This window comes from Polychytrium aggregatum (assembly GCF_025602895.1).
Source record: "Polychytrium aggregatum strain JEL109 chromosome Unknown BJ171scaffold_23, whole genome shotgun sequence".
Classification (NCBI taxonomy): Eukaryota; Fungi; Chytridiomycota; class Chytridiomycetes; order Polychytriales; genus Polychytrium; species Polychytrium aggregatum.
Genome location: NW_026516225.1, coordinates 235,270 through 261,474, shown reverse-complemented (window position 1 = coordinate 261,474; position 26,205 = coordinate 235,270). Strand labels below are relative to the sequence as shown.

Sequence of the window (26,205 nt, the reverse complement as noted above, 5' to 3'; positions counted from 1 at the left end):
TGCTCGATGTAAGCAATACTGTAGATGCAGGGATGGTGTAGTGCAGTCTTGATGGTCTCCGGAAACTAATGTGTGCACATGGGTGCACTGAGCATCGCAAAGGAAGCGGCAATATCGACATGGATGGGTGGGTATCCTCGATACCGAGAGCAAAGTGTCGGAAGTAGGAAAGTGAGAGAAACGCGGCAAAGCCGACTCGAAGAAGCAGGAAGAGGAAAATCGGGCCCCGAAAACGCAAGGGCACTTATTCCAGTATGAACAAATCGTCGTGGCCACAACAAAAAGGTGCGCGGATAAAGGGATGACTTTGGCCAAAGCCCGGCATCGTTCAGGGGTTGAGTGATCAGAGATCAAATATGAGAATGGAAATCAGCAGCCAACAATCAGCAGCCAGCAATCAGCAGCCAGCAATCAGCAGCCAGCAATCAGCAGCCAGAGATCGAATATCGGAGATCGGGGAGAGACCCAAGGCCAGCGATCTAGTAGTTCGAGCCTCCCAGACCCTTGTTGAGCTGATCCTGGACGATCATGCTCTGGTCAAAGGGATCGTCGTCGTCGTCGTCGAAATACTCAGAGGTCTCCTCGGCGCTGTTGAGGAGAATAGAGTACGTTCGGCTGACCTCTTCGTCGGTCTCGCCCAGGGTGCTGGGTCCCCATTCAGGCGTGTCTATGATTGCGGCAAAGGGTCCGATGGTTGGGCTGGGCTCGCTCGGTTGATCGGGCTGGTCTCCAGTCACCTCCCTCACCAACGGCGAGGACCGCGAGGGCACTCGCGAGGTAGGATGGGAGTAGTCACTGCGACCACCCGCAGGGTCGGACTGGATAGGAAACTCAAACATGGAGTGCTCCATGCGGTCGATGGCGACAGGCGAGAGTTGGCCTTGGGTTTCGTCGACGTAGTTCTGAATGGTCGTCAGCAGCGAGGCCAGACGGCCGCCCGAGCCGCGGCCGTGCGACGCTCGTCCGTTGCGGAGCAAAGGGTGGTAGAGGTGCTCCTGGGAGCGATTTGGGGTGAGCGGCGGGGGAGTCGGGGTCGAGCGCACCATCTGCTGGGCAGCCTCTAACTCGGTGGTCTGGAGTAGGATGGCATCAGCACTGGGGCGGCGTGCGGATCGGAACCGGGATGCCAGTGGGCTCTCGACACGCTTGTGTTCAAAGTACGACGGAGGCGGTGTTGCTGTCTGGAAATGGCCGCTCATGGATGGGGACGACGATGACGGCGGCGCATCGGGGTTGTATGTGGGGACTTGGATGCGGAGCGACGTGTGAGAGGTCTGCGGGGCCTTCATGAACCGTATGCTATTGCCGTTGTGGTTGACGGGAGGCTTGGTGTTGATTTGGTGGTGCTCGACGTCGCCCATGTGGATGGCAGAGTCGTGGGGTCGGAACACGGCAGTCGAGCCAGGACGAGGTGGCTGGTCAAGACGATCATAGTCCTGCGAGACATCGGGGGCGCTGAACTTGCGAGCCGTGACCATGCCGCCAACGGGCGAGACTACCGACGAAGCCGCCGAAGGGGTGCGGGCAGTCGTGGGCCAGGGCTGGTCGTCTCGGAGAGTGTCGGTGCGCTGACTCTGGCCCGAAGCCGATTGCGCCGTAGAGACCCTGTAGCCCTGATGGGAGTCCTGGCGATACATTGTCCCCGACGAGTTGGAGGAGCGACTCGAGTAGCCGGTCGAGGTAGAAAAGTACGACGTCCGGTTCTGCATTTCCTTGTGCGTGGCAAAGAAGATCCGGAGCTGTTGATTGCCAGACGCAGTCCTGGACTCTCGCTTGCAGGTCCGCCATGCCGAAAACAGCTGGTCGCGCTGGGCACGGATCGAGCCGGCTGAGGCGGGTGCCATGAGAGAATTGTAGAGCTTGCGGCCGTTGCTCGTGGAGGAGCCGGTAGAGCCGCTTGTGCGGCTGTTGGCCTGTTGAGCGGGCGTTGTTAGAACGATGAGGGAAAGGGAAGGAGAGGAGTGAGAGAGAGTCGCGTGAATCAAACAGCGAGGCGATGGTCAGTAGCAATACAAATCCGCCGATACAGATCAGCCGAGACGGATCTGTCGAGACTTACGCAGTTGGACGAGTTGGACGAGACGTTCGAATCCCGCTTTGACGATGTGGTGGAGGAAAGGGTCGGGAAGCGCACCGACTCGGCCCGATCGCTCGGCCCGTGGCACGACGTCGGCGACGGATGGTTGTTGCGATTCTCCATTGTTCGGTCGATGCCTACGGGCGACTCTTCCGAGGCAGAATCATCGGCCGAGCCATCGGACTGATTGAGATCGGCACTCTGGGACCGCAGCTCGGTCGCAGATCGCACACGGCGAACCCTGACAGGGGCTGGTGTCAGGGATAGGTTTCCGATTTGCAATCTGGCGTCAGTCTTGGCCTGGGCAGCGGAAATCAGCTCCGAGAAGCAGCGGGCGACAGCAACAGGGGCCAGGGCGGTGGTTTCCGAGAACTTGATCTTTAGAATGTCGGCCATTTGGCGGCCGGTGGTGAGTGGAACCATGCGGGGGCGGCGGGTTGATTGGGTCGTTACTCCATCGGAAGCGACCGTGTCGACCATGTTGCCGACCATGATGGCGGGGATGTACTCGGGCTGGATCCACTTGGTCTCGACGATGATGCGATAAAAGGTCCACATGGAGTCAAACGAGGCTTTGTCGCCGACATCGTATACGAGCATGAAGGCGTCGGCGCTGGTGATGAGCGAGGGCCAGAGCTTGCTATAGCACGGATGGCCGCCGGCGTCGATGATGTTGAGGGTGATGCGTTTGTGGAGCTCATGGCTGTCGTTGATCTGGATGTCTGGCGGCAGGATCGGATCGATGCCGTTGTCGCCAACGACCTGTTGGGCGGCATTTGCCTCACGGGCAGCAGACTGAGGGACGACCACGTACTGCAGTTGGTAAAAGTTTTCGATGGTGGGATCGTACGAGCCCAGATAGCACGACTCGGCGGAAGCACCGCTGTTGATGCGGGATTTTGGTCGCTGCATCTGCAGAAAGGTGTGAATCAGGGTGGTCTTGCCAACAAAAGCGGGGCCAAAGACCAGGATGTTGAGATGGGTGATGTTTCCGTTGCTGTCGAGGATCATGATGGGCAGGAAGGAGCGGGCGGCGAAATGCTGGAGGAGCGATAGATTGTTGGGAGGAGAGATGAGGCAAGGATGCTCTGGCTGACGGCAGGAGCGGCAGGACGAGGGAGTTGGCCAGAGATGTTAGCACGAAGAGGCACGCGACGTGAGGACGACAATATGGTTCCGATATGGGCACCGATGAATGAGGCAGCGAGGGGAGGGGAGAAGGATCTGGGTATATAAAGGGACTCCGATGAGGCGAGCCCGCGAAAGCAAGTGGCAGGGATGATAAAAGTGGTCGAAGCCGGAAGCAGCTGGCCGGGGTACTGCTGAGCGAGCAGCGAGAGAGTAACAAGCGGCGCAAACAGCGATAAGAAACGGCGATGGACCACGAGCGAGTGCAATGGCAGAGCAAGTACAATAGCCGAGCAGCACGCTAGGGCGGTGGATAGAGAGAGAAAGTGAAGGAAGAAGGAAGAGAGGAAGGAATAGCCCGGCAAAAGGGAACAGGCCCGAGATGAACGGCGGTGGAGCGGATGGGGACAGGTGCCAGAAAAAAAAGAGACGGGATGGCGGTAGAGGAGCGGCCAAGGTCTGGGGTTATAACGAACGCAGGCGAGACAGAGGAGGGAAAAGACAATGAAGGCAAGGCGCCGGGCTGAGCGGATGGATCGGCGATGGAGGGGGGAGGGTGTGCCTGGCGATGAGCATCCGGCAAAGAAAAAATCCACAGGGCGGGACGGCGCTGAAAGCGCCTTGCTGGGGACCGAGCAAGAATGACACACCCGTATGTGCCGACGCCGACACAGCCAGGCCCATTGCTGCGGGTCGCAGGCGAGAACTAACCTTGGAGATGCCGGCGCTGGGGGGCGGCAAGGATGTGCGAGTCGAATCGGCGGGTGTGCAGGACGGATCGGGCGAGGGTGTCGAGATCGAGCGAGGGTGTCGGGATCGAGTGAGGGTGTGCAAGTCGAATCAAATGAGTGTCAAGATCGGGAGAGGATGCAGCCGAGCGGGGGAGGGCGACCAGCGACGAGAAGAACAACAGCGACAACAGAAGCAATTCCAACGACCGACTGCAAACGCAACACCGACAACGGCAGTGGCAATGGCGGTGGCAATGGCAGCGGCAATGGAGGAGACCAGGGCCGAGACAGCGGGAGGAGAGTGTCAGCTGGCTGTTGCGGGTCCGTAAAGATCAAATGGGGGACCCTCTGCGAATGTCTTGGCCGGATCGGCAACTGCACCACCAGGCCACAGAGCCGATGCTGTCCAGCGCCGGACGGGGACATGCCTGCTGCTGTCCTCCAAGACAGAGCCGTCGATACAGCAGAGCATGTCGTTAGCGCATTAACGAGTATCTCGTTCTCAGCGCTTTGTCTCAACATATCAGTTAAGCGGGTCTGCAAACGCACGCTGTTGGGGATCAGTTGCCATCGCAACAAGCAAGGCGGAGGGGGGACCAGAGGGTCCACAGCGACCAGTCCGACCTCCAGACGCCTGCCCAGTGCAACACCAGATCCGCTTTAACAGTCGGAGAACTGTCTGGTGCTGGACTTTGGCAAAAGCGCTGCGGAGACGACGCCCAACACGAGAACAGCGCCGATTCACAGCATGCGCCTTCGGCATCGCTTCAGTGATCGGCAACACCCGAGCAACACCGACCAGCACCGAACAACACCGATCAACAACCGGCACCGATCCCGTCTCGCAACCGATGCAGCCGTAACCACTTTCGACCGGGGGGCCGTTGCTCGGCATCGGCAATACCCGCGTGGATCGGGCAGCAAGTGTCGACCGACATCGAGAACACATCTGCCGTGTCGCTTGGATCAACGTCCATCCATCCATTTACTTGTTCATCAGCTCACCCGCCCGTTCATCGATCCGGCTGCCGACTGCCTCTCTCGCTCGCCCCACGTCCATGTCCCCAGCCGGCTGCTTGCTCCTCGGCTCGCAAGGCCCTGGCCCGCCCGGCCGCCATTGCCATTGGTTCGTCGCGATCTGTCCGAGGATCCCGACACAAACCCGTGCGTCCCAGCGGCGCCGGGACACATGCTCAGAGGGGTCCTGCCGCGCGTTGCCTCGTCGCCCTGGTCGCTCCAGCAGCGACGCCGCTCGGGCTTCCCCCGGTCGCATTCGGCATCGGGCCCAGCAGGTTGCCCTTCCAGACAGGGAGCTGACCTCCGGGCTGGCCGGGTGACAGAGCCTGTCGGCGGGTGCTGGGCCTGGTGACGGAGACCAGGGCAATTGCACATCTCCCCCCCCATCACGAGCGACGCCGGACAGCTCCAGACGAAGCCCGTGGGACTGGGACATGTGGCCGATGGAGGAAGCGGCCGGACGCATGGATACCCAGCATCGCCCAGCATCGCCCAGCATCATCCAGCAGCACCACCAGCACGGTCAGCACCGCTCAGGCCGCGCATGGCCTTGACGTCGCAGCACATGGCGAGTTCGGCTGGGTGGACAGAGTCGGGGTCAAGGGCATGCCCCGAGCACGAGTTTCGGCTGGACAGCATCACGGATATTTCATTTTCATTCTCGTCTCGACCTTCGTCTCGACCGTCGTCTCGACCGTCGTCTTGATTGTCACCATTATTGTCCCGCCAGTGCAATCCATCACCCGCAAACAGCGATGACAGCGGCAAAGCGCAAGCACCCGATCCTCGTTTCGCCAACCGGGAAGCGCTTCATGTCTTCACACCAATCGCCCTCCGCCATGATCCTCCTCTGGTGCAAACTGGTGAGCCACTGCATATTCGTGCGCGGAGATGCAATGCATCCCTCCAATGCATCCCTCCACAGGGCTCCGTTGGACTTGCCGGGCAACCTTGCCCACCCATGCCGCACTGCATGCGACTGCTCCTTCGCAGCGACACTGCCCAATGCGCCGAATCGCAAATTGCGCACGGCTGAAACCATTCACGCGCGGATGTGGCCTCGCACCAGCGGCCTCCACCGCTGCCCAAGCTCCCTGCACCAACGGAAGTGGGATGTGCAAGGCGATTGTGGAGACCGGAGGGCGATGCAATGTCTCCACTCAGAGGTTGCCAAAGTGATCCCTTGATTCCACATGGCGTGTATTGACGAATGGCGTGTCTGCCCATGGCCGTGATCATGCTCAGTCTATATCCATCTTGAAGCGGGGCTCGCATCCCGTTGCATCTCGATCATCCGAGTCAGGCGTATCGTTGGCATCCTCCATCGAGGCAGCACTCCGCTCGGCCTCATGTCCAGTAACAGCGGCCAGCGCAACCCTTCGCAATGGCCCGTGTTGCCCTTCAGACCGTCCGCTTCCAGTCATCCACAAAGATGACCTGCTCGCCCGCATCCGAAGCCGCTGGCATGTCAGCGAGGAGACCGGCGCTTGCGCTGCCCAAAGGCCCGTGCGTGAAGCTGCTGCTACTGCCGCCGCCGAGACCAAACGACGTGGCCATGCCGGCTTGGATCAGCGACGGCGGCCCGCTCAGCTTCCGCCGCCGCCGCTTGGCATCGTTCGTGGCAGTGCGGACCAGGAGAACCAGACCGATCGCTGCGAGACCAAGTCCAAGCGCATACCAAAGCGTATGGTTTCCAGAGGAGTCTGACCCTGGTGCAGACGTTGCTGTGGTTACCGGTTGCGAATGGGCACTCAAGTCGGACGGTTGTGGGTTTTGCTGTTGTTGTTGTTGTTGTTGTTGTTGTTGTTGTTGTTGCTGCTGCTGCTGCTCGCGCAGAGTGTCGTCCTTGGGCTTGCTATCCTCGCTCCATCCGTGGTTTCTCGGGATTGTGTTCGATGCCAGGATCAGCGCAGCGCCTAGTGTCCAGCTCGCGCTGAAATCTTCGACCTCGTTGATACTCTGGAACTGTGTCCAGGTGCCGTTCCGGCCTGAGGAAATAGGGCTGTTGCTCGGGTCGCTGGACGACGGCCCGGTGCCGGCATCCTCGACTTCATCCTCGCTGGTGCTGCCGGCGGATGCTTCGGCCCCGAGTCGGGGCTCCGGCCCAGTTGCGTTGACAGACACGGGCACTTCAATGTCCTTGGGAATCTCAAAGCCAACATGCAAGATGGCCATGAGCCAGACGCTGCGGAAGCACTGGGAGGCCAGGCGATGATTGTCGTGGCGCGGCCACTGCCCGCGCTGATGCCGTGCCTGGATGTCGCTCCAGGGCATGCTGCAGAACTCGATCGTGGCCTTCCTGAACTTGCGATAGTCGTACTTGCCGCCGAGCTGGTAGGCATCCGCAGGGGTGTACCAGTACTCGGAGACACCGATGAACTGGTGGAGCGAAAAATCTTCGATCGGCGCATGTACGCCGTTGAACAGACAGGGATTCTCGGAGCAGGGCATGGCCTTGTTGAGGAGAGGAATGACGCTCATTCGGCAATGTCGAAAGTTGCCGCTTCCGCGCAGCACGACGCCATCCTGTGCCTGGTGCAAGAACCCCTTGGGCAGACATGGGTCGATGATCGTCAGGTTGTCCGGCGAGCTGGGTGGGTCGGGATCGGCACGGGACGCATCGTCGCTGCGCCCGCCTGTCGGATGGACTCGCAGTCGAGATTTGGGGTTTCGGAGATGCGGGCTCACGAGCCGCTCAGTGTATCGCCGGCGGGCCTCATTCATGCCAAAGCCCAGGAAGGTACTCACAAAGACGTCATAGTCGCGGTCGTGCCCACCAAGGGTCCGGAGCTGCACCCGAACCAGATCGTTGCGGTGCTGGTGTGCCATCTTGGCGGTGGGCTGGAATGCAATCTGCGTCGACGCTCCACCCATGTCCAGGAAGCCAAAGGTGTGCTTGGGGTCGCTGTCGGCAAGCTTCTCTGCCGAATGCGAGGGTGGCCGGGGCTGCATCTCTTGGGGAAACCCATTCAGCAGGTAGTTCACGGCTATCCAGCCAAAGATGCCCTCGAGCTCGCCCGAGATCACTCGAAAGTGCCGATTGCATCCGCCTGCTGTCGAAAACGAGTAGCCTGATCGGATATAGTCGCACGTATTGTCCATGATGCGGCGCTGCTGCTGGTTTGTGAGCAGGCGCATGCCGGCGGTGGCAAAGAGATAGACCGGCGTCTGCTCGTGTTGCGATCTTGGCACGACCGAGGCTGCGAGATCCATCAGAGGCTTTAGATGCTCGCCGACCTGTTCGGGCTTGTCGCCGTACGACGAGATACCTGGGATGCAACCGAGGCTGGGCTCAATATCGATCGACAAGGTCGAGGACCATCGAAGAGACACACCATGGCAGCCCACATTGCAACGACGTGACCCACGACGTTCCCGGCCGTGGCCGGAATGCACCGACGATCGAGCAGCAAGCCTACCGGGGTCTTCCTTGAACTGCCACCGGACACCGGCCTCGTCGCCCTTCTCGAGCTCGATCCACTCGCCTGTCTCGAAGGCAGGATCGACTCTGGCCCTGGCCTGGGTCCAGTACGGGCTCTTCCACGAGTAGATCATGACCCGCGACCCCGAGCTTCCGGCGTCGATCAAGACGGCGTAGTGTCGGTACTTTGCCCAGCTGCCGGGTTTCTGTTCAAGAGCGGCGGCGTCGTCGGGGACGGGGATCGGCCGGATTTGCGGGCCCAGGTCCAGCAAGTGTGGATCGGGCCAGACCGACCCAGCCTCGATCAGCGGCGGGAGCGACGTGGGTTTCGGAAGCGGCGCACCGCCGGTCGATGCGTCCGAGTCATGGGCTCCGGCGTGCGGCTTCGGATGGCGAGCGGAGGCACTCGAGCTTGACCTCGAAAAGCTTGTGAGGATCAGATATCCAATGCCGAAGCACAGGGAAAGGACGATCGCCAAGACGACCCGGAAGTTGACGAACTTTACTTTAGAATTGAAAGGCATGGCCATTTGGAAAGGCCGGGGGAATGCGCCAAGCACGAGCGGCAGCGGTTCGGAAATGGGCGAGGCGAGGTGAGGCAAGTCGGTTGAGGCCGCAGCGAGGGTGTAGATACGTTCGGATGCGGATGCGTTAGGGGACGAGTATGTCGAGGGGGGCAAACGAAGTAGACGAGGCAAGCAAGACAAGCGAAGTGAACGAGGCAAGGAAAGAAGCGAATCGGGTCGTCGTTCCGGTCGCTGAGACGAGACGGAAGGGATTGGAGGGGGGGGTTTGATTGTGGCGGGCAGCGGAGCCCGATGCAGTGCGGTCTAGCCCAGCCGAATTGGATCAGCAGGACGTAGGCCGTGGGCGGCAAGGGTCTCCACGAAGCAGCAGCCAGGTGGAAGCCAGCGAGTCGAGCCAGGTGTTGACCGCATGGGCAGATGACGGGGAGGGTGGGCTGTGGAGAAGTCGTGCCGATGCCAGCCCGAGACCCGCCATGAATCTACCAACAGGCTGGCAACGGGGCCGGCTGAGGAAGCAAGACGATTTCCCGACGTTGTTCAGATCGGCATGGATCTCATACCTGTTGGCCGCCAGCTCGCTGCGGCTTTCCATTGGACATCCATGGAAAGCGGGATGGCTTGGTGTGTTGGTTTTGGAAGTGGTGTGTTGGTTTTGGAGCAGATGCCAGAATGTAATGAGGGTGTTGCAAGATGGAGAAGGGCCAGGCAGCGTCCAGATACGCTCGGATGCGGCTGAGGTGAGGGGGGGGGGTCAGAAACGGACCAGAAGTGTCCAGCGCACCACGGTGCAGGCCAGGTCGCCGATGGGGGAGGGGAAAGATACGGAGATGAGGCAAGCAGAAAAGGGGAGCGGGGCTGCTGCCGGTTCTTGGGATTTGCAAGCAAATGCCTATTTTTGCGACACACAAACACCACCACGACAAACACAATCCGGGGCGACTCCAGCCTCAAGTTCATGGACAGAGCCAGCGGCCAAAGCTGGCCGGGTTTTATTGACGGGCCGGCTGCTGGCCTGCAGAGCCCAGCTTCCTCTCCACCACCCGCTCGACCAGAGCCTCGATCCCGGCAAAGGCAGTCGATCCAGGCCGCGACAGCACCCGCTCGACAATGTTCTCGACGTATTTGCCGATCTGGTCGACCTCGAGGTTGACCTGGTCGCCAACGGCCTTGAGCGGCATGATAACGTGCTTGAGGGTATGCGGAATCAGCATGACCGTAAAGGTGCGTGCGTCGAGGTCCACGTCGATGACGGTCAGGGAGGTACCGTCGAGGGTGACGTATCCCTTGGGAATGATATACGTGAGGAAGTCGGCGTCGCTGCCAGCGGCGGGCGAAGCAACCTTGAAAGTGTAGATGACCGAGTTGGGCGGATCGGGAGTGACCTGGTGGATCGTAACGACGGTATCGACGTGGCCCTGGACGAAATGGCCGCCGAAGCGGGTGGTGGCCGACATGGCCCGCTCCAGGTTGACCTTGGAGCCGACCTGGAGTTGCCCTGCATCCGGCCCGATGGGTCAGCAGCAGACCCGAGAGCCGAGCGACGGCAGAGCGGGCAGCAAAAGACAAGTGGGTGTGAGTAGGAATCCGGCCGCCCTCTCCTGTCTCGCAATCGGAGCAGCCGGCGTCCCTCCTTACCCAGGTTGGTCTTGCGGAGCGATTCGGGAGCCACATTGACCTTGAACCAGCTTCGGGACGAGTCAAACTCGGTTACGGTCAAGCAGGTGCCGTTGACGGCGATGCTGTCGCCGAGGTGAACATCCGTGAGGACCACGGCGCAGTCAGCGATGGTGATCGAGAAGCCCGATCCGCCGCTGGCGGTGGTGTCCATCTGGGCCACCTCCGAGACCCGCCCCATGATTTCGACGATGCCGGTGAACATGCTGGTGTGTGTGTGGCGATGATGGTGCGTGAGCGAAGGAGCCGATGGGTCTTGGACGAGACTGACGGGCGATGCTGGTTGTATTTCAGGAACGCAGGCGGAACAGGGATCGGGCGGATCGCAAGGCTGGCAACGACGGTCCTCCACGAAGATGCTGCGCTTTGGGCATGACTGCGGTCTGGCGGGACGCTGGCTGACAAAAGGCGGTTTGGGCGGTCATGGGCTGCCGATGACAGGGCGGCTGTCCGGCCAATGGCGCTGCTCTCTGCGCTTTCGCCGGAGCAGCAACGATCAAGGGCCGATATTCCACGCGGCCGATGATCTGGAGGGCAGATTGGTCGGTGGAAGGCGCGAGGGGGCATGAGGGAGCGAGACAAATTTTTGGGAGGGCTGCTTCCAAATGACGAGAGGCGACATGAAAAATGGGATGAACGACGGGAGACAGAGCAGACTATTCGCAGGGTGCGAAAAGGGAGCTGGAGAAACAATGGCGAGGCAAAACAAAGACCAGTCAAGATCACAAGAAAGAAAAGTGAGCAGCCAGGGCTCGAGGTAACGGCAGCGTGCAAACGGAACGGGGCCGTTCGCCGCTCAGCTGTAGATGGACAGCTCGGCCTGCTCGTTCTGTCGTCGCTTCAACCTGGACAGGAGCCCCTCCTTGCGGGAAGGGCTCTCTGCGTTGATCAGAGCCGACTCCGAGTCTGCGCTCTGCAGCGAGTTCTGCTTACGGAGCTGGCGGATATCCGAAAAGATGACCACAATGGCGACAACGAAGCTGATGGCGTGGCCAATGGACATCACAAAGAAGGGAGAGCCTTCGGTCCAGGCATCAAAGAGATAGCCGCCAAGCTTGGAGTTGATCAGGATGCCGACGGCGCCAAAGAGCGAGTACATGCCCGCAACAGAGCCACGCACCGAGTGCGGCACGGCCTTGGAGGTAACGAGCGACAGGGAGCTGACAATCATTCCGATCTCGCCCAGGCCAACGAGACAGACGACGCCGTACATGGCCGAGGAGGTCGGGTTGGTCGTGAGGAACATGGCAAAGTACCCGGCAAAGCCAATGACGGAGGCAATCATGGTGACAATCGGGCGGTAGAGGCGGTCCGAGAGCCAGCCAAAGATTGGCGCGCCGATCAGGGCCAGCGTTTGGGCGACTCCGCCAAGGACCGAGGCCGTGAGGTAGGCTTGTCGGCAGTTGACATCAATGTTGGGATCGTTGTAGTCGCTCTCGCCCGGGCAGAGGCCGGTCTTGATGTAGTATTTGTAGATCCAGAGGGGGAGGAAGATGGTGATGATGATGGTATCGCCGCGAGCCAGGAAGCCGCCGATGTAGCCCTGTGGTGCAGCAGCGTCAGTAAGCATGGCCACGATAGATCGGGATGGCGGGCAGCGTGGTGTGTCTATCGGATGAGGCGTGGGAATAGGGTGCTCACCAACAGAACCTTGCCGTCCGCAGCGGCGCGGAAGCCGGCAAGCGAGGTGCGCATCAGATCGGCAGCAGTTTTGGCACGGGAAGGAGTCGAGTCATGGGGAACAACGGGGCAGCTTGCGGAAGGATCGTGGACTGGGGGGTGGTCGGCCGGAAGAGCCTGGTCCAGGGTGCCGACGCTGACGAGAGGCTTGGTGTCACGGCGCTTGATGCGGAGGGCGTACATGGCAAACAGGCCAAAGACGATTGAGAATCCGCCGACAATAAAGTGGGTGATTCGCAGGCCCTGGAGCGGGTCCGGGAAGAGCGTCGGGATGCGCAGGAAGCCAAAGAGCGCGACGAGAGCACCAACGCCGGACATGGCGCCGACGAGACCAGCAATCTTGCCGCGGTCCTAGCAAGCCAGAGGGAAACGTAGAGACACATGCAGAAGCGACCAATGAGCATTCTGGCCTTTGCATTGCTGAAACAATGAGGCGAGGGGAAGCGGCATTCGCGGAGAGGCGAAATGGTGACGCGCCGGACGAATTCCGGAGCGAGATGCAGAGATGCAGAGATGGCATCAGAGTGGACAGCCCAAGCGCGGATTGATCAAGCAATCCATGCCATGGTGTCCATATGGAGGCATTGGTGACTTTCGGCATCCAAGACATGTGAAAAAGTCGGCACACGCAAACGTGGGAACTACTCACTTGGTCATCGGCATAGTCGGCCAGCACGGCGGTTAGCATCGACGAGGCAGCAGCGGCGCCCAGCGAGAAGATCAGGCGGAAGAGAAGCAGCGCCGGGAAGACGTTCTGGGCATACGTGTAGAGGACCAGAGCCAGGCCCATGAACAGGAAGCCCAGGCCATAGACCCACGCACGACCAACTCGATCCGAGGCAACGCCCCAGACCCAGACCATGGGAATGGTGAGCAGCTCATCGTAGAAGGTGAGCGAGCCCGTGGCCGAGCCGAGCTGGGACGTGGGCAGGTTGATGATCTGGCCAAGCACAAAGCCTTGGGACGAGTTGAGGAAGACAAAGAGGGCAATCGACAGAATGGAGGCCACGAGGTAGGTCAGGAAGTTGAGGACCGAGACGGCCGAGTGCACCGTGAAGAGGTTGAGGAATCGCTTGGGGCGGCTCTCTGGGGCTGAGGCCGGGGACGCGGCCGCGGCGCTCACGGACGATGGCTCGAGAGTTGAATCCGACATGAGCGGGCGATGCGCTGGACGGATGTCGTCAGAATCAACGGGTCGGGATTGGGGCTGGCTTGGCAGCGGCGAGGGAATGAGTCGAAGCGGCTGGACCAAAGTCGGCGGAGAGGAACAGACGGATCCAAGCCGGATGGAGAGCAGACGGATCCAATGCAGAAGAGGCGGGTGCAGAAGAGGTGCTTCTGCTCAGGCGCAGGCCGCGGGAAAGAACAGGGATATATCGTCCAGATGTGACTCACGCAGAGGGAGAAGTCGTTGGGGGAAAGCGCAGGAGCGGGGGCGGGTGAGTCAACGGAATTGAGCCGAAGCGAGGGCTGGCGAGACGGAACGACGGGACAGAGAGAGCGCGTGCGATTGGCCCGCGCGGGTCTCGCCGGGGACGGCCAATCAGCTGGCCGCGCTGGAAGCCGCAGCCAGTCGCCGCTCTTGGCGTTTCGGGCGTTTTGGCTGGTTGTTTGTTTCCGTGGCGGTGCCGCGCTGGTGCCACGGTGGTGTCACATCCAGCACAGACCGGGGTGCGCGCTGAACCCCAGGCAAATGGCACTCACGAGACAATTCGCACATCGATCAGCGGCGTGTTGCATTGGATGGGCCCAGTCCGAGCATGATGCATGGGGCTGCTGCGCGGAAATCGTGAAATATTCGTGTCTAATCACAGAGTTCCCCGAGCCTGTTGACGGCCCACTGGAAACCCTGGTCGGCGGACTTGCGGAACCAGGCGATAGCGGTGTCGCTGTCCCCTGCCACGCCAACACCATCTCGATAGCAGACACCGAGCCAGTACTGTCCGTACCGATTGCCCTGCTCGGCCGACTCGCGATACCATTCGAATGCCTTGGTTTCGTCCACGGCGACTCCGTGTCCATAATAGTGGTAGCAGCGTCCAAGCAGCCACTGCCCGTACGAATCGCCTTGCGCTGCTGACTTGCTGAACCACTCGAATGCCTTGCGGGAGTTCATCCGCACTCCCCAGCACATAACGTAGCAAATTCCAGCCCAGAACTGGCTGGGGCTGTGGCCGTCGCTGGCGAGCTGTTCAAACATTTTTGTTGCTTGATATGCGTCACTTGGGATTCCGAATCCATTGATGAGGCACACGGCCATCAGGTGCTTACACACCCAGTCCCGCTCCGATCCCAGCCGGCACAGCTCGAAGAACTCGCGGGCGACGAGTGCGTCGGATTCAGCCTGCGGCTCGGTGTACCTCATGGACAAGCACTCATGCTCACCGAGCTTGAACCTATCCGACTTGTTGTTGCGAATGATTGCGATACCCTTGCGCTTGTTCTGCACAGTTCCTCGGCCGAGGTAGTGCATCCACCCAACCATGTGGGTGGCGATGGGCTTGAGGACCGGATCGGTGGATTCGCTGACTTCTTGCCAGTGGCTGAAGGCGCTGATATCGCTTTGAGGTGCACCAAACCCGATGAATGAGATCCATCCCCAGAGAAACACCATTCGGACTCGAGCATCGTTATTTCCCTGATCGGCAGCCTTGGAGTACCACTCGATGGCTGCGTCAAAGTCTCGCTCGACTCCTTCGCCTTTCTCATAGCAGCAGCCGAGAGCAACTTGGGCCTGGGATATGCCTCGATCTGCAAGGGTTCGGTACAACTCCACGGCCTTGGTGTGGCTCTGGCCGACGCCGCGGCCTTGGTAATAGTATCCAGCCAGGCGGAACTGTGCCATCGGGTGGCCAGTGCGGGCTGCATCCTTGAACCAGCGGAAGATTTGTTGTTCCTTGATATGCTGCTTGAACGGGCCCCAGTTGCGCCCGTTGGTTTCGATGACCCAAGCCAGAAAGTACGAGGCCGTGGGGTTGTCCCGATATGCCTCCGAAGCGAGCCAGGATCGGTCGGTGATATCTTGATCATCGTAGCGCAACGAGAGGGCGATCTGGTCGCTGGGAGTGAGGCCGATCCGCAGCTGCCCATCAGGGCGGCACAGCTCCGCCGTCTGGCACCAGGTGCGAAAACGAGCCACCCTGGAGCTCAAGAACGGTTTGGCCCGTTTGCACACCTGGAGCAGAGCTGCGATGGTGGCGTGGTCGAGGGCAAGCTGGAAGGCGTCGTTGAGACATATGATGGTGAAGATGTCTGGGTTGTGGTCGCTGATGGCCTGGCGAGACATATCGGCAAGGGGATGGATACTGCCTGTCGAGATGAGCGAAAGGCCGAGGGGAAGCGACAGGGCCGAAATGAGAAGCCCGAGCGAGAGGCCAAGTCACTCAGACGCCGAAGCCACACGCTGGCTCACGGGACGCCAGAGACGACTCTATGACTATCTCCCAGACAATAGCGCCCTGGCAATAGATGCGTATTTCGGGTATTCCGGAGGTACTGTATTGAGAAGGGGGGGGGATGGTGGAGAGGAGCTGATTTGTCCCGTTTCGATTCGAGAAACGCTGTCATTAGAGCGATGGAAGGGGCTCGAGAAGAGAAAGAAATAGAGAAAAAAAAAGAAAGGAAACTGTCTGGGGGAGGGGAGAGGAGTAAGGGGGAGTAGTCCCGAGCTATAATGACGCTCGAGCGTTCCCCATGGGGAGGGGGCGAAACGGAATATGTTCGCTGCCAATAGATAAGTTCACAGATAGATCATATGATGCAAAATCCACAAGCGAGAGTTGCGTGGGGGAGGGGACTGGGGAGACGGGAGGCATGGGCGAAGTGATGGAAACGGCGACCATGCTGATCCCCAGGGAGGACGGATGCCAGCCACGGAGGGGGGCATTTGTGGTCCGATCGGTCGGTCTCTTGTGGAAAAAGAGAAACCCAATCAAAACTAGGCGAGGGGTGGAGCAAAGAAGGGGAGACAATTGGGGCGATAGAGGGAGGGTGCGACGGGCACGAGCATCAAAAAGGATTGGAATAAACAAAAATAAGAAAGAAAAAGTACAGGGCTGATGGCGGCGCAGAGGAGGGTCAGGCTTGGGAGCGAGCAGGGCAAGCACTCACCTGCCGGTGGCTCGTTGCTGCTCATGTCTCTTGCACAAGCATGCTCACAGGCATGATGTGCAAATAGACGTCGCAAGCGAGTCCACCAACAGATATACACCCAAAGGGTCCAAGGTTGCATCGCCGGAAGCACGTCGCCGAGGCTTGCAGGCCGGCATCGATGGCCTCGGATAGGGCCACGGTAGTCCCCCCGATCCCTGACGGAAGGTGTGGCGTTAAGCTGTCACAGGGAGATCGGGGCGGATGCGTCGAGACGGACATGGCTGGCACAGGTCGAGCCGCCTTTAGTCCAGAAGCTCGCCTTCCTCGACCTCCTGGCTTCCGCCGTTCGATGTCGGCGTGGCCCTGAGGCGCTTGGATGGGTCGGCATCCTGGTCGTGGCCTTTCCGCTTGGCACCAGTGCCCAGAGGAAGGGCAGCCTTGGTTTCGTTTGGCTTGGCCGCCGGAGCCGAGGACGGGCTATTGGGCGTCAGACACGATCCCGCCGAGGCCGTCGGATGGTCGGGATGGGCACCTGCAGGCATCGGAGACGTGGCCTGCACTAGGAGCAGCGGTGTCGCCGGGAAGCAGTACGGGTTGGCCGTGTTGGGAGGCGAAAGGGCCTGGGTATTGGGCTGTTGCGCTTGCTGTGGCTGCCGCTTGGGCTTGGCTGCGTGGAAGGGCACCATGCATTTTTGCACAAACCACCCGTCAAAGTACCGCAGGCACACTGTGCCAGGTAGGATAAGGGGAGTCGATAGAGACCGCCGTTCAGCAACAGTGTTCGCCAACAGTCGCCGTCACAGGGCGCCAGTTTCCCCGAACCAAAATCCCGTCGTTGCCGTCGCTTGAGCCCATCAGGGCCAGCCTCGCAGTCGATGGGCCGTGGCTGCGGTCCCGGACATAGGGCAGTGTCGCCATCCATTCCCTCGGCGCCTGACACCTACTGCTCATGTGTTTTCGCTTGGCGAAGGGTTTGCTCCACGCATACTTGGGGAACTCAAAGAGCTTGCCATCGGGCTGTCTGGCAGTGTAATGCGCCAGCATCACACAGGTCGCCGCGATCGTGGCAATGTCAAAGTGCAGGCACATGGGGGTATAGAACCTAGATTGCAGACGGCGCAGCCCTGTGAGTGCCGCGTTCGCCGCAACGCAATAGCCAGCCACAACAGCCGACCGCAGCGAGCACAGGCCGCCCATCTGCTGTCCATCCGTCTGTCCGCCACCAGCAAGGACGGGTCCACGTGTCGCTGCTGTGCATGTCCGACCGGGGATCTGGATCGGATCCAAGAGGCGGTGCACAGGATCGGCCACTTACGAATCACGCAGGTGGCGCATCGCGGCCTCACGTAAAGGAACAGGGGCTGTGGGGAGGGGAGGGAGGGCCGATCAAGACAGATGCATTAGTGCTGTAGTTGCTGCAGACACTCGCCGTTTGCAGGTCCGACCCCGCAACTTGAGCACCCTGAATGCTGAATGCACCGCCTCGTTACCTTGGATGGCATTGAGGATCTCGTGCAGCTTCAGCTCGCCCGAATCGACCTCGAGATCAAAACACAGCGTTTGCAGGACAAGTTCCTCATACTGCAGAATGTAGTCGAACCACTTGTTGTACAGATCCAGGCCCTGGTGGAGATTTCGGGAAGGCATAAGACAGATGCCAAGGGCTTGTTGATCGTCACTGCACCCGAGCACTCGCCCGGGCCATGGCGACTGGGCTTGGGTGTGGATGGCACTCACCTGGGGCGTCATCAGCTCCTCATACCGGAACTGTTTTTTAACGTCATTCTTGCTGCAGAGATAGACGACGCATCGGACAAAGGACTTTGTCGAGCAGCGGCGGTAGTATCGGTCGTCCGACTTGAGGGCCAGCAGCAAGCATGCGGCCGCCAGCTCCATGCACTTGCTATCTTTCAGTCCGGCTCGGGAGTAGAATCGGTGGGCGAGAACACGGGCCACTGGCGGATTGGTGGGGATTGATCAGCGCATGATCTGGCCGAGATATCGAGAGGGAGGCGAGTGAGTCCCTTACCTGTGATGGTTTCACGGGGACTGTGGAGCGGATACCCGAGATGGGTTCAAGGTGTGTCGTTGATGGAGGCGTGTGTCGTGTGCGATACCGTGCGATACTGTGCGTTAGCAAGCTGAGGTCCAGGACAAGCCAGAGGGAGTCCAGAAACAGACTCATTTCGACACCGGCCGCAACCGCCCGGACAGCCGCTGTTTCCACAGCCGGCCAGCTGCCTCCAGCACAGCGATCCTGAGGAGGAGGACACTTTGCGGAAAGAGAGAATGAGAGAGGAGGGACAGTTGCGCTCTGGCAGATACATACATGGGGCCCTTCCATGTTGAGTACTGCATGGCAATGTCGGAGATGAACAGGGCGGTCTTGAAGCGGGGGTCGTTCATCGAAAACGTTGTCAGATTTGTTAGGGAATCGTGCAGCTCCTCGTCGGAAAACGTCCACTGGTTCCAGGCCTTGGGCGGAAGATCCGATCGCAGGGCCTGCGAGGACGGATGGTGGGAGGTGGCTGCAGTCGCCATGGTCGACGGCGGTCGGGAGGATGAGGATACGGATGATGCAGAGGTGGCAGTGGAGGTGGGTTTGGTGGCAGAGGCGGTCGGCAGAGAGCGCCTGGAAGTCTGGGACAGGTGGCCAGAGGCGGCTGGGTTTGAGTGGTAGTGAGAGGACGACGAGGACGAGGACGAGGACGGAGCAGGTTGCCGCAGCGGGCGAGTGTCGGGATGCGGGGGGTGGTTGGAGTGTGCGGTGCGAGTATAGGACATTGTGGGCTGGGTTGGAGACGGCGGCTGGGAGGTCAGACGGAGGACAGGCGATGGAAGACGGGGCCGAGGAAAGGTCTAGAAATGGGAAGGAAGGGGGGGGTCGATGATCCGAAGAGGTGGCGGATGGGCAGGAAAGCGATGGGGGGAGCGACCGTCCGGGGTGGGAGTGGCAGGAATGGAAAGCCCGGCAGTTCAACGGGCCTGGACAGGGGAAGGTGGAAAAGGAGAGTACCAGAGGAGCCAATTGCAGGAAGGAAAGGAGCCGGCGCTGGACAGCGAGTGGTCAGCGAGCAAAAAGTACACAGCGACGGACTGGAGAAGCAGTTGGAATGAGCCGACAAGCCCTAATATCGAAACAAAGCAAAAGGACGGAGATGCCGCCAACAATAAATAAAAGACAGAAAATACAAAAAAGAGCAAGCGGCCGTGAGGATAGGGCCTCGACAAGCAAGTGGCAAAAGAAAGGACAAGCGGATTGGAAGGGATTGGGGGCAAACGCCGAGGACGAGCCGGCAAGCAAGCAAGCAAGCAGGCGAGCGACGGAAGAGCAGGGCCTGCAGGACAGGATGCACCTGGCAAAAGAGGGGGGAGCGAGGAGGCAAGTGGCTCCAGGTATCCTTATCGCTTTGAGGAAAACGAGGCGGATAGATCGAAGCAATTGCACTCGCTCTTATGCAGTTGCGCCGGCCTTGCAACCAAGCGTCAAAGGTGGGAGGGAGGACGAAGGAGCCGCACAGCGTTGGCAGAGCAAAAACAGGCCGAGAAAGAGCGGGAAGTCGAAGGAGCGAGAGCCAACTCTGTGTGTGTGTGTGTGTGTGTGTGTGTGTGTGTGTGTGCGCCGCGGCGACGGGGCGAGACGGGGCGAGGGGGGGCGAGAGCAGCGGGAGCGTGCCCAGGCGATATCAAGCCATATCGAGCCATATCAAGCGAGATCACGGCGAGGCCGCAGCGAGGAAATCACCACTCCAGCCGGCAACACGCTTCTGTCGAGATGCACAGCGACACGCCTGACTCGCGATGTATATATTCGTCCTGGGGGGCTCAGCTATTGCAACAGCAGTGCTCGAGGTGGCAGAAGCAGGCTCTGCCTCTCGCCTGTCTCCAGCCGCGAGCACCCCAGAACGGCCTGTCCCAGTCTGCATGGTGCTGCATCAGCCGGTCCCGTCGCTGTCGAGACCTCCTCGCTCCCGTCTCGATGGCGCCGATGTGGGTATCGACGCAGCAACAAAGGGCGATCAGGGCCGAACAGCACACGCCAAGCGCGCCTCTTGTGGCTCACGCTGAGTCTTGCGTCTTCTGATGCGGGTGGGTCCGGCATGCGGTCGCCGGTGCTTGCATCAGCAGCGCAGCACGATGTTTCGGTGGGGAGGCATGGGGCAGGGAAGGGCCTGGGCGCTGGAGGCTGCCAGTGTGGTTGCTGTCATGCATCTTGCATCCGCATCCGAGACATGCAATGGCCGGCGCATTGGCCTGTTGCGGGCCCCCGCCAATGCGGCTGTTCCTCGGCGGGTGGCAGCCGCGATTCGCATTGCAGAGCGGCTGTCTCTGCGCCGACAGCGAGGGCGGTCGCTGGGCGCATCCCGCATCGCAAAGGTCCGCTGGATCACACCGGAGACAACCGACGCCCACATGCGCTCGATGGGAGCAGGGCGCCCAGCCCAGAAAGCGGAAAGGCGAGCTGAGCATGGTATATGGAATACTGAGCATGGATACGGAATACTGAACATGGATACGGAATACTGAACAACGCTTCATGAACGACGCCCAATACCACCTAGCCCATTGGCGAGACCACAACATCAAGTATCAAGCTCGACCGACCATCGGCGAGGCAGGCCTATCCGACTCGGACCCCACAACACACGGGCTCTCGGGTCTCCGCGGCAGTAGGGGCGAGGAGGTTTGCAGTGCACGGCTCTCGATGAGCCCGCGGTCGCAGCGCTTGCCGCCCTTGGAGTAGAAGAGACATCGACCCGAGCCGCGGGATTGGCCAGTCTCCTCGCAGAAGGTCTTGCACATGTCGTAGGGCGGAGAGTACAGGTGCAGCGATATGGCGGGGGCGTCGTTGGAAGGGTTGGACACCCGATGCAGCCCGATCTTGTCTATACAATGATGCCGGGTTAGTCTCGAGACAAAGCGGGGGCGGCTCGTGCGAATGAGCACAGCGAGGAGCATAACGGCTTAGCCAGTCATGGAGACTGCGACGCTGCGACAGCGAGGCAGCAAGGACAGACGTACCATGGATGTATGCAACCTGGTCCCGGGAATAGAGTGCCTTCTGCTTGAGCTGCATCGAGTGTGGGCACGAGACATCGACGTCGCCCTCGGGCCACTCGAACTGGGTCTCGACAATCTGGCCGTCCATAACTTTCATCAGACAGTGGGACCCTGCATGGTCGTGGATGGCGCTGGAGCACCGAGAAACAATAGAGGTTGAGTCGTGTGGACCAAGTACCGCGCGTTTGGGGCCGAGAGCCAGTCAAGGGGCAGCCAAGAGTCAGGCCGACAGTCACCCCATCAGCAAAGCCACTATTATTTACCTCCGCTGGCCCTCGCTCCAGCACAGGAGCATGAGGTTGAAGCGCCCGTTGCCGTCGTCAATCAGGTTGCGGGTATAGGCCTTGGATCGGTCCAGAAACGCATACTGTGTCCAGTCGTCCGGGTTTGATTTGTAGCTCTCCATGATGCGACGGATGCGCTCCGGGTCGACGCACTCCTTGTCGATTTGGAGCTCAGTGTGCAGGATCTCGACGAGGCCCTTGAGGCTACGGGGCTCGGGAAGATTGGCATAGGGATCCGCCTGGCCAGCTGGAGTTGCGGCGGAGGGCAGTCCCCGGCAGTTTGAACAGTCTGCCTGGTTGCAGGTAAAGAGGGTGGACATGGACGGATGGATGTGTGTACGCGAGAAGGGGATGACGGAGGGCCAGTGACGAGACTCAAAAGCACTCGGAAACAGAGAATCAACAGAATGGTGCGCGACGGAGACTCAGCGCGGTGAGGAGAGGGGAGGGAGCGTGGGAAGAGAGCGGATTGGGAATGCTGGAGCGAGCGGATTCGGAATGCTGGGGGGAAGCGGCTATGCCGGCAATGGAGGGCGAAATTTCGGCAGCGGATCGAAGCGATATTTATTTTGGTTGGCGGACCGGGGAATCGTCGTCAAACCCTCGGCAAGCCGGACGGTGCGGGACACGGCGGGCAAGCCGGCTGTGGGGTCGACAAGGGCGCTGACTGGACAGGGAATTGTGGGGTAGAGCATGTGGCCGGGGGGCAGATGCAAGACGAAGGAGGTGGCAAGCAACAGCGGAGCGAGCTATGCTGGATGTGCAACCGGTGTCGACGGCGCTAGTCCCGGCATGCGAGCAGACCCGACCCGCTCGCGCAGGGCATCGACCTCTCGAGCAGCACTCGCAGCACTCGGCACTCTCAGCACTCGTCTTTGGCGACGACGACTGTTTCTGCGGCGCCATCGCCGACCGTGTGTCAGCCGGTGCTCCCCACATCCCACGCTTGCCGGATTTGACTGCTCTCCCAACATGGAGGCGGATGGCCGATGGTTCCCGTGTGGTTTGGTGGAGGGGGTGTGGGGTCATGCCCAGTCAACATCGCATCAGATGCGCCGTTGTTTGGCGTTGCTGGGAGCCACATCCACTGGAATCGGGGCGCAGAGAACAGGGCGGGGGGAGCGCAATAGCCATGGGACAGACTCAAAGTTGGAGGCGATCCTGATGGACGGGGACGAATGGGGCTGGTGGGAACTCCGGATGATGACGACAGGGCTCCAGTCGAGCACGGCGAACTACAGTCGCGGGGAACTGAGGACATTCGGATGGATGAAAAGCGAAAGCATCTCTGCATGCCCCGACGATGGCAGCCCGCGAAGCCCTTCGTTCTTTCCCTTCGCACACACTCGGCAACCCGAGTCCACGCTGACTGCATGTGGATTCCATATATTGTTCAAAAAAACGCACCAAGGATTAGCCTTTATCCGTCACCGAGCACACGGCAGAGAGCGAGCAGCCTGGCAACGGCAAAGGAGCGAGACGGCGAGGGAAAAGTGAGAGGAAAGGGGTGCACGGCAACTGCGCAGAGAGATCAGAGGAGGCCAGGCAAGGTTGGAATACGAAGGGATAGAGTGGCAAAGGGTGGGCGTCGAGAAGTGTAAAGAAAGGCAATAGAAGAAAAGATAGTGCAATAGTCAAACAAAAAAAAAGGTAAGGACGAGCCAGGAGGCTGAGAAATCCCCTCTAATACTTCTACATGTCCATTGTTGTTTTGCGGGGGAGAGAGGTCGGCAAGAAAGAAGGAGAGAGAGAGAGAAAAAAAGAGCGAGTCGCCTTGGCTTTTATTGCTGTGCCGGACGGGGTTTCATGGCCCCGTCTTACTTTGATGCAGACATGGTGGATTCCTTGAGCGCCAGGAGCTGCTTGGTGCGGAAGGCCTCGTAGTGGATTTGTGAGGTGGTCTCGATCAAGTCCTGGAGGTGGGTGCGGGCAAGGAAGTTGCGGAGGTGGACAAAGTCGCAGTGCTGCTCGTTCTCGACTGGAGACGGGAGGTGGACAAGAGTTGCGGGCGGAGAGTGTTAGTCGCGTCCTAGTGGATTACTTGCAGATCCGATCAAGGCCGGTGCGCAGGCGACATACCGTTGATCATGCCCCAGCGGGTTCGTCGTCCACGAACAGCCTTGCCTTCGACGACAATGTTGCGCTCAGAGCCAACAATGGCAAAGGGGATAATGTCCTGGTCAAGAGGGGAGAGTGGTGTACTGATCAGTCATCCGTGTCGAGCCGATATCACAATTGCGAGCGTGGTGCGTCATGCAATAGACACCAGGCACAGCCACAGAGCGTAAAAGTGGCCATTGAGCGGGTACTTACGCGGATCTGCTGGACAAGCTGCTTCTCGGAACGATCCAGCTCGTCATCGTCGACATCGATGTAAGGGTAGGCGCGGATGCCGTGGAAGTCAATCTCCTCCTTGATGCGCTTCTTGAAGGCAGTGCGCTCCTCCGGGGTGAGCGAGTCGGACTTGGCGATGACGGGGATGACGTTCGAGATCTCAGAGAGCTTCTTCATGACAATAATGTCGAGGGGAGCGAGGCTGCAGCATAGAAATGAAAAGCCGGGGAAAAAAGAGTACGTGGTGCTGGTCAGCAGCGCCCCGGCAGGTGGATCGCTTAGGACGAGAAACGCGGAAGCCGAGTCTATTCTTACCCGTGGCCGCTGGGGGCGATGAAGAAGAGGACAGCGTGGATGCGGGTGTCGGCGATGCGCTTGTCGCGGTTGGGGGTGAGCTCCTTGCGGAGGTAGGCAGAGTACTGCTCCTTGATGTGCTTGATGATGGGCTCCCAGCTGTGAATCGAAACGTGTATGACAGCACAGACAGAGATGAGTGTTTGGACTCCCGACCACCAGCTGCTGGCTGCTGGTTGCAGAGACGAGAATCAAACACGACAGCCAGGAGCAACGATGCTGACGAAGGCGACGACAGCGGGAGATGCTGCGACTTGGACCCGCGGGAGCAGTCGCAGTAGGACTTGACACGCACCAGTTGTCGTTGTTGACCTGGTCGCCGTAGCCGGGGGTGTCGGTGATGGTGAGCTTCAGCTTGACACCGTTCTCCTCGATGACTGTGGACAAATAGTACCGATGCGCATGTGAGTGGCCAGCGATCAGCAATCAGCAATCAGCAATGAGCAATGTGCAATGAGCATCGTCATTGGATACGTCTCCCCCATGTCTGCAGACGGGCCGGAACCAGAGGCGTACCGTGGCTGACGGTCATGATCTCGGTGGTCTGGCGCTGAGGATCGCTGGGCTTCTTGGTAGCTTTGGAGTCAATGAGGTGCGAGGCGAACAGGGTGTTGACCAGAGTGGACTTTCCAAGACCAGTGCGGCCTGCGACGTTGCGTGCAGATGCGTGTTAGCCATCCGCCAGCGGTGCCCATCGTCGAGGACATGGATTGCCCAGCATGCGTTGTGGAGTGGAGCAAATTCCGACAATAATGATTTTGGTGATTGCATCCGTAGGCGTCGTCGGGTGAGTTGGCAGGGCAGATGATGCATGTTGAGGGAGACGTTGCGAGAGACGAAATCAAGGCAGGGATGATGGTGAGAAAGCAAGAAGCGTGGTTAGCATTGGTTTGACAGACAAACCCATCATCCCAGGCCATGGCAACTCAGCACCATGAGCCTCCTGGATCGCACCGGAAACACGGGGCATTCATCGCTTGAGCTGCTGGCGGGCTGCTGGCGACCAAGGCGCTGCCCAAGCTGACAGAAAATACACAAACCGATGCCAATGTGTGCCAGCAGCGGATCCGCATTGCCTTGGCGATGCGATGATCGCTGTTGCCCAGTTGCTCACGGTGCGCCGCGCCTGCCAATCAAGAGGACCGCTGGTGCTGCAGGACCGCGGTCAAAGTCACGGCGGGGCGGCTCCATGCTTGGCGGCCTCTCTCCTGCATCCGGCGACAGCACCAGCCAGCCAAAGATTGCAAGCCCGAGGAGCAAGAGCGGCCCTGACACAGCACCAAGTCGTGGCCAGCGCAACAGGGACGAGAGCAGCATGGGACGGGCCCCCGGAACGATCGTTACCGACAACCATGATGTTCAAGGTGAAGCCACGCTTGAGCAGCTTCTTTTCGATTTGGTTGGTGATCGAGTCGAAGCCGACATAGCCGGTGAGGGTGACCTTCTTGGGAGCCTCGCTGACGGTGGGGGCCAGCGAGGGCACGGTCGAGGCGGACTGGATGGAGGCAGCGGACATGACGGGCGAGAGATTCGGCAGACGGAGAGGAGGGGCGGTTGGGACAGCAGGCACTTGCTGGGCGTTCGTCGACCGTGAGGGGGAGCTGGCTCGGCTGGAGGGGACAGGAGAGCGGCAGGACCCGATGAAAAAGCAGAAGCGAGAGGAAAGAGCGGCGGGCCGAATCGGAAACGCACTTGGGCCGCCCCCGAAAGCGCTCTCGACCAGCCCAGGCGAGGCCGCGCGGCCATCCATCGGCCTCGCCCACGCTCTCGCCCGTGCTCTCGCCCCGCAGCGGCCCACTCAGCGGCGGCCTCGCCCGCCTCTCGC

At 60.2% G+C, this 26,205-nt stretch overlaps 8 protein-coding genes across 8 annotated transcripts; all 8 read right to left on the bottom strand.

Moving 5' to 3' along the window:
* Positions 1–300: 300 nt before the first annotated feature.
* BJ171DRAFT_138064 (uncharacterized protein) lies at positions 301–3,297 on the bottom strand. Its single transcript, XM_053105695.1, has 2 exons — positions 2,060–3,297; positions 301–1,913 (listed from the first exon to the last, which is right to left on the bottom strand). The coding sequence occupies exons 1-2, from the start codon at positions 3,086–3,088 to the stop codon at positions 480–482; spliced, it is 2,463 nt and encodes an 820-aa protein (XP_052965726.1). The 5' UTR covers positions 3,089–3,297; the 3' UTR covers positions 301–479.
* Positions 3,298–5,957: 2,660 nt separating this feature from the next.
* Positions 5,958–9,842, bottom strand: BJ171DRAFT_509170 (nucleoside phosphatase family-domain-containing protein). The gene is made up of 3 exons (XM_053111353.1): positions 9,462–9,842; positions 8,373–8,879; positions 5,958–8,222 (listed from the first exon to the last, which is right to left on the bottom strand). The coding sequence occupies exons 1-3, from the start codon at positions 9,502–9,504 to the stop codon at positions 6,355–6,357; spliced, it is 2,418 nt and encodes an 805-aa protein (XP_052965725.1). The 5' UTR covers positions 9,505–9,842; the 3' UTR covers positions 5,958–6,354.
* A 48-nt stretch (positions 9,843–9,890) lies between these two features.
* Positions 9,891–10,780, bottom strand: BJ171DRAFT_582788 (uncharacterized protein; the record flags this gene model as incomplete). Its single annotated transcript, XM_053114214.1, has 2 exons — positions 9,891–10,396; positions 10,537–10,780. The coding sequence occupies 2 exons, from the start codon at positions 10,778–10,780 to the stop codon at positions 9,891–9,893; spliced, it is 750 nt and encodes a 249-aa protein (XP_052965724.1).
* A 476-nt stretch (positions 10,781–11,256) lies between these two features.
* Positions 11,257–13,527, bottom strand: BJ171DRAFT_137995 (major facilitator superfamily domain-containing protein). Its single transcript, XM_053105693.1, has 3 exons — positions 12,905–13,527; positions 12,217–12,606; positions 11,257–12,118 (listed from the first exon to the last, which is right to left on the bottom strand). Exons 1-3 carry the CDS (start codon positions 13,406–13,408, stop codon positions 11,372–11,374), a joined length of 1,641 nt encoding a protein of 546 aa, XP_052965723.1. The 5' UTR covers positions 13,409–13,527; the 3' UTR covers positions 11,257–11,371.
* Positions 13,528–13,986: 459 nt separating this feature from the next.
* On the bottom strand, positions 13,987–15,589 carry BJ171DRAFT_443188 (uncharacterized protein). The gene is made up of 2 exons (XM_053108109.1): positions 14,876–15,589; positions 13,987–14,521 (listed from the first exon to the last, which is right to left on the bottom strand). The coding sequence occupies exons 1-2, from the start codon at positions 15,539–15,541 to the stop codon at positions 14,060–14,062; spliced, it is 1,128 nt and encodes a 375-aa protein (XP_052965722.1). The 5' UTR covers positions 15,542–15,589; the 3' UTR covers positions 13,987–14,059.
* A 978-nt stretch (positions 15,590–16,567) lies between these two features.
* On the bottom strand, positions 16,568–19,295 carry BJ171DRAFT_137949 (cyclin-like protein). The gene is made up of 7 exons (XM_053105692.1): positions 18,677–19,295; positions 18,377–18,396; positions 18,085–18,302; positions 17,838–17,970; positions 17,663–17,708; positions 17,292–17,449; positions 16,568–17,074 (listed from the first exon to the last, which is right to left on the bottom strand). Exons 1-7 carry the CDS (start codon positions 19,129–19,131, stop codon positions 16,650–16,652), a joined length of 1,455 nt encoding a protein of 484 aa, XP_052965721.1. The 5' UTR covers positions 19,132–19,295; the 3' UTR covers positions 16,568–16,649.
* Positions 19,296–20,406: 1,111 nt separating this feature from the next.
* Positions 20,407–22,484, bottom strand: BJ171DRAFT_568759 (RmlC-like cupin domain-containing protein; the record flags this gene model as incomplete). The annotated part of the gene is made up of 4 exons (XM_053113533.1): positions 21,672–22,484; positions 21,370–21,539; positions 20,953–21,233; positions 20,407–20,700 (listed from the first exon to the last, which is right to left on the bottom strand). Exons 1-4 carry the CDS (start codon positions 22,010–22,012, stop codon positions 20,407–20,409), a joined length of 1,086 nt encoding a protein of 361 aa, XP_052965720.1. The 5' UTR covers positions 22,013–22,484.
* Positions 22,485–23,053: 569 nt separating this feature from the next.
* Positions 23,054–26,049, bottom strand: BJ171DRAFT_509157 (Septin-type guanine nucleotide-binding (G) domain-containing protein). Its single transcript, XM_053111352.1, has 7 exons — positions 25,725–26,049; positions 24,897–25,025; positions 24,676–24,757; positions 24,342–24,479; positions 24,006–24,228; positions 23,772–23,868; positions 23,054–23,670 (listed from the first exon to the last, which is right to left on the bottom strand). The coding sequence occupies exons 1-7, from the start codon at positions 25,894–25,896 to the stop codon at positions 23,510–23,512; spliced, it is 1,002 nt and encodes a 333-aa protein (XP_052965719.1). The 5' UTR covers positions 25,897–26,049; the 3' UTR covers positions 23,054–23,509.
* Positions 26,050–26,205: the final 156 nt, after the last annotated feature.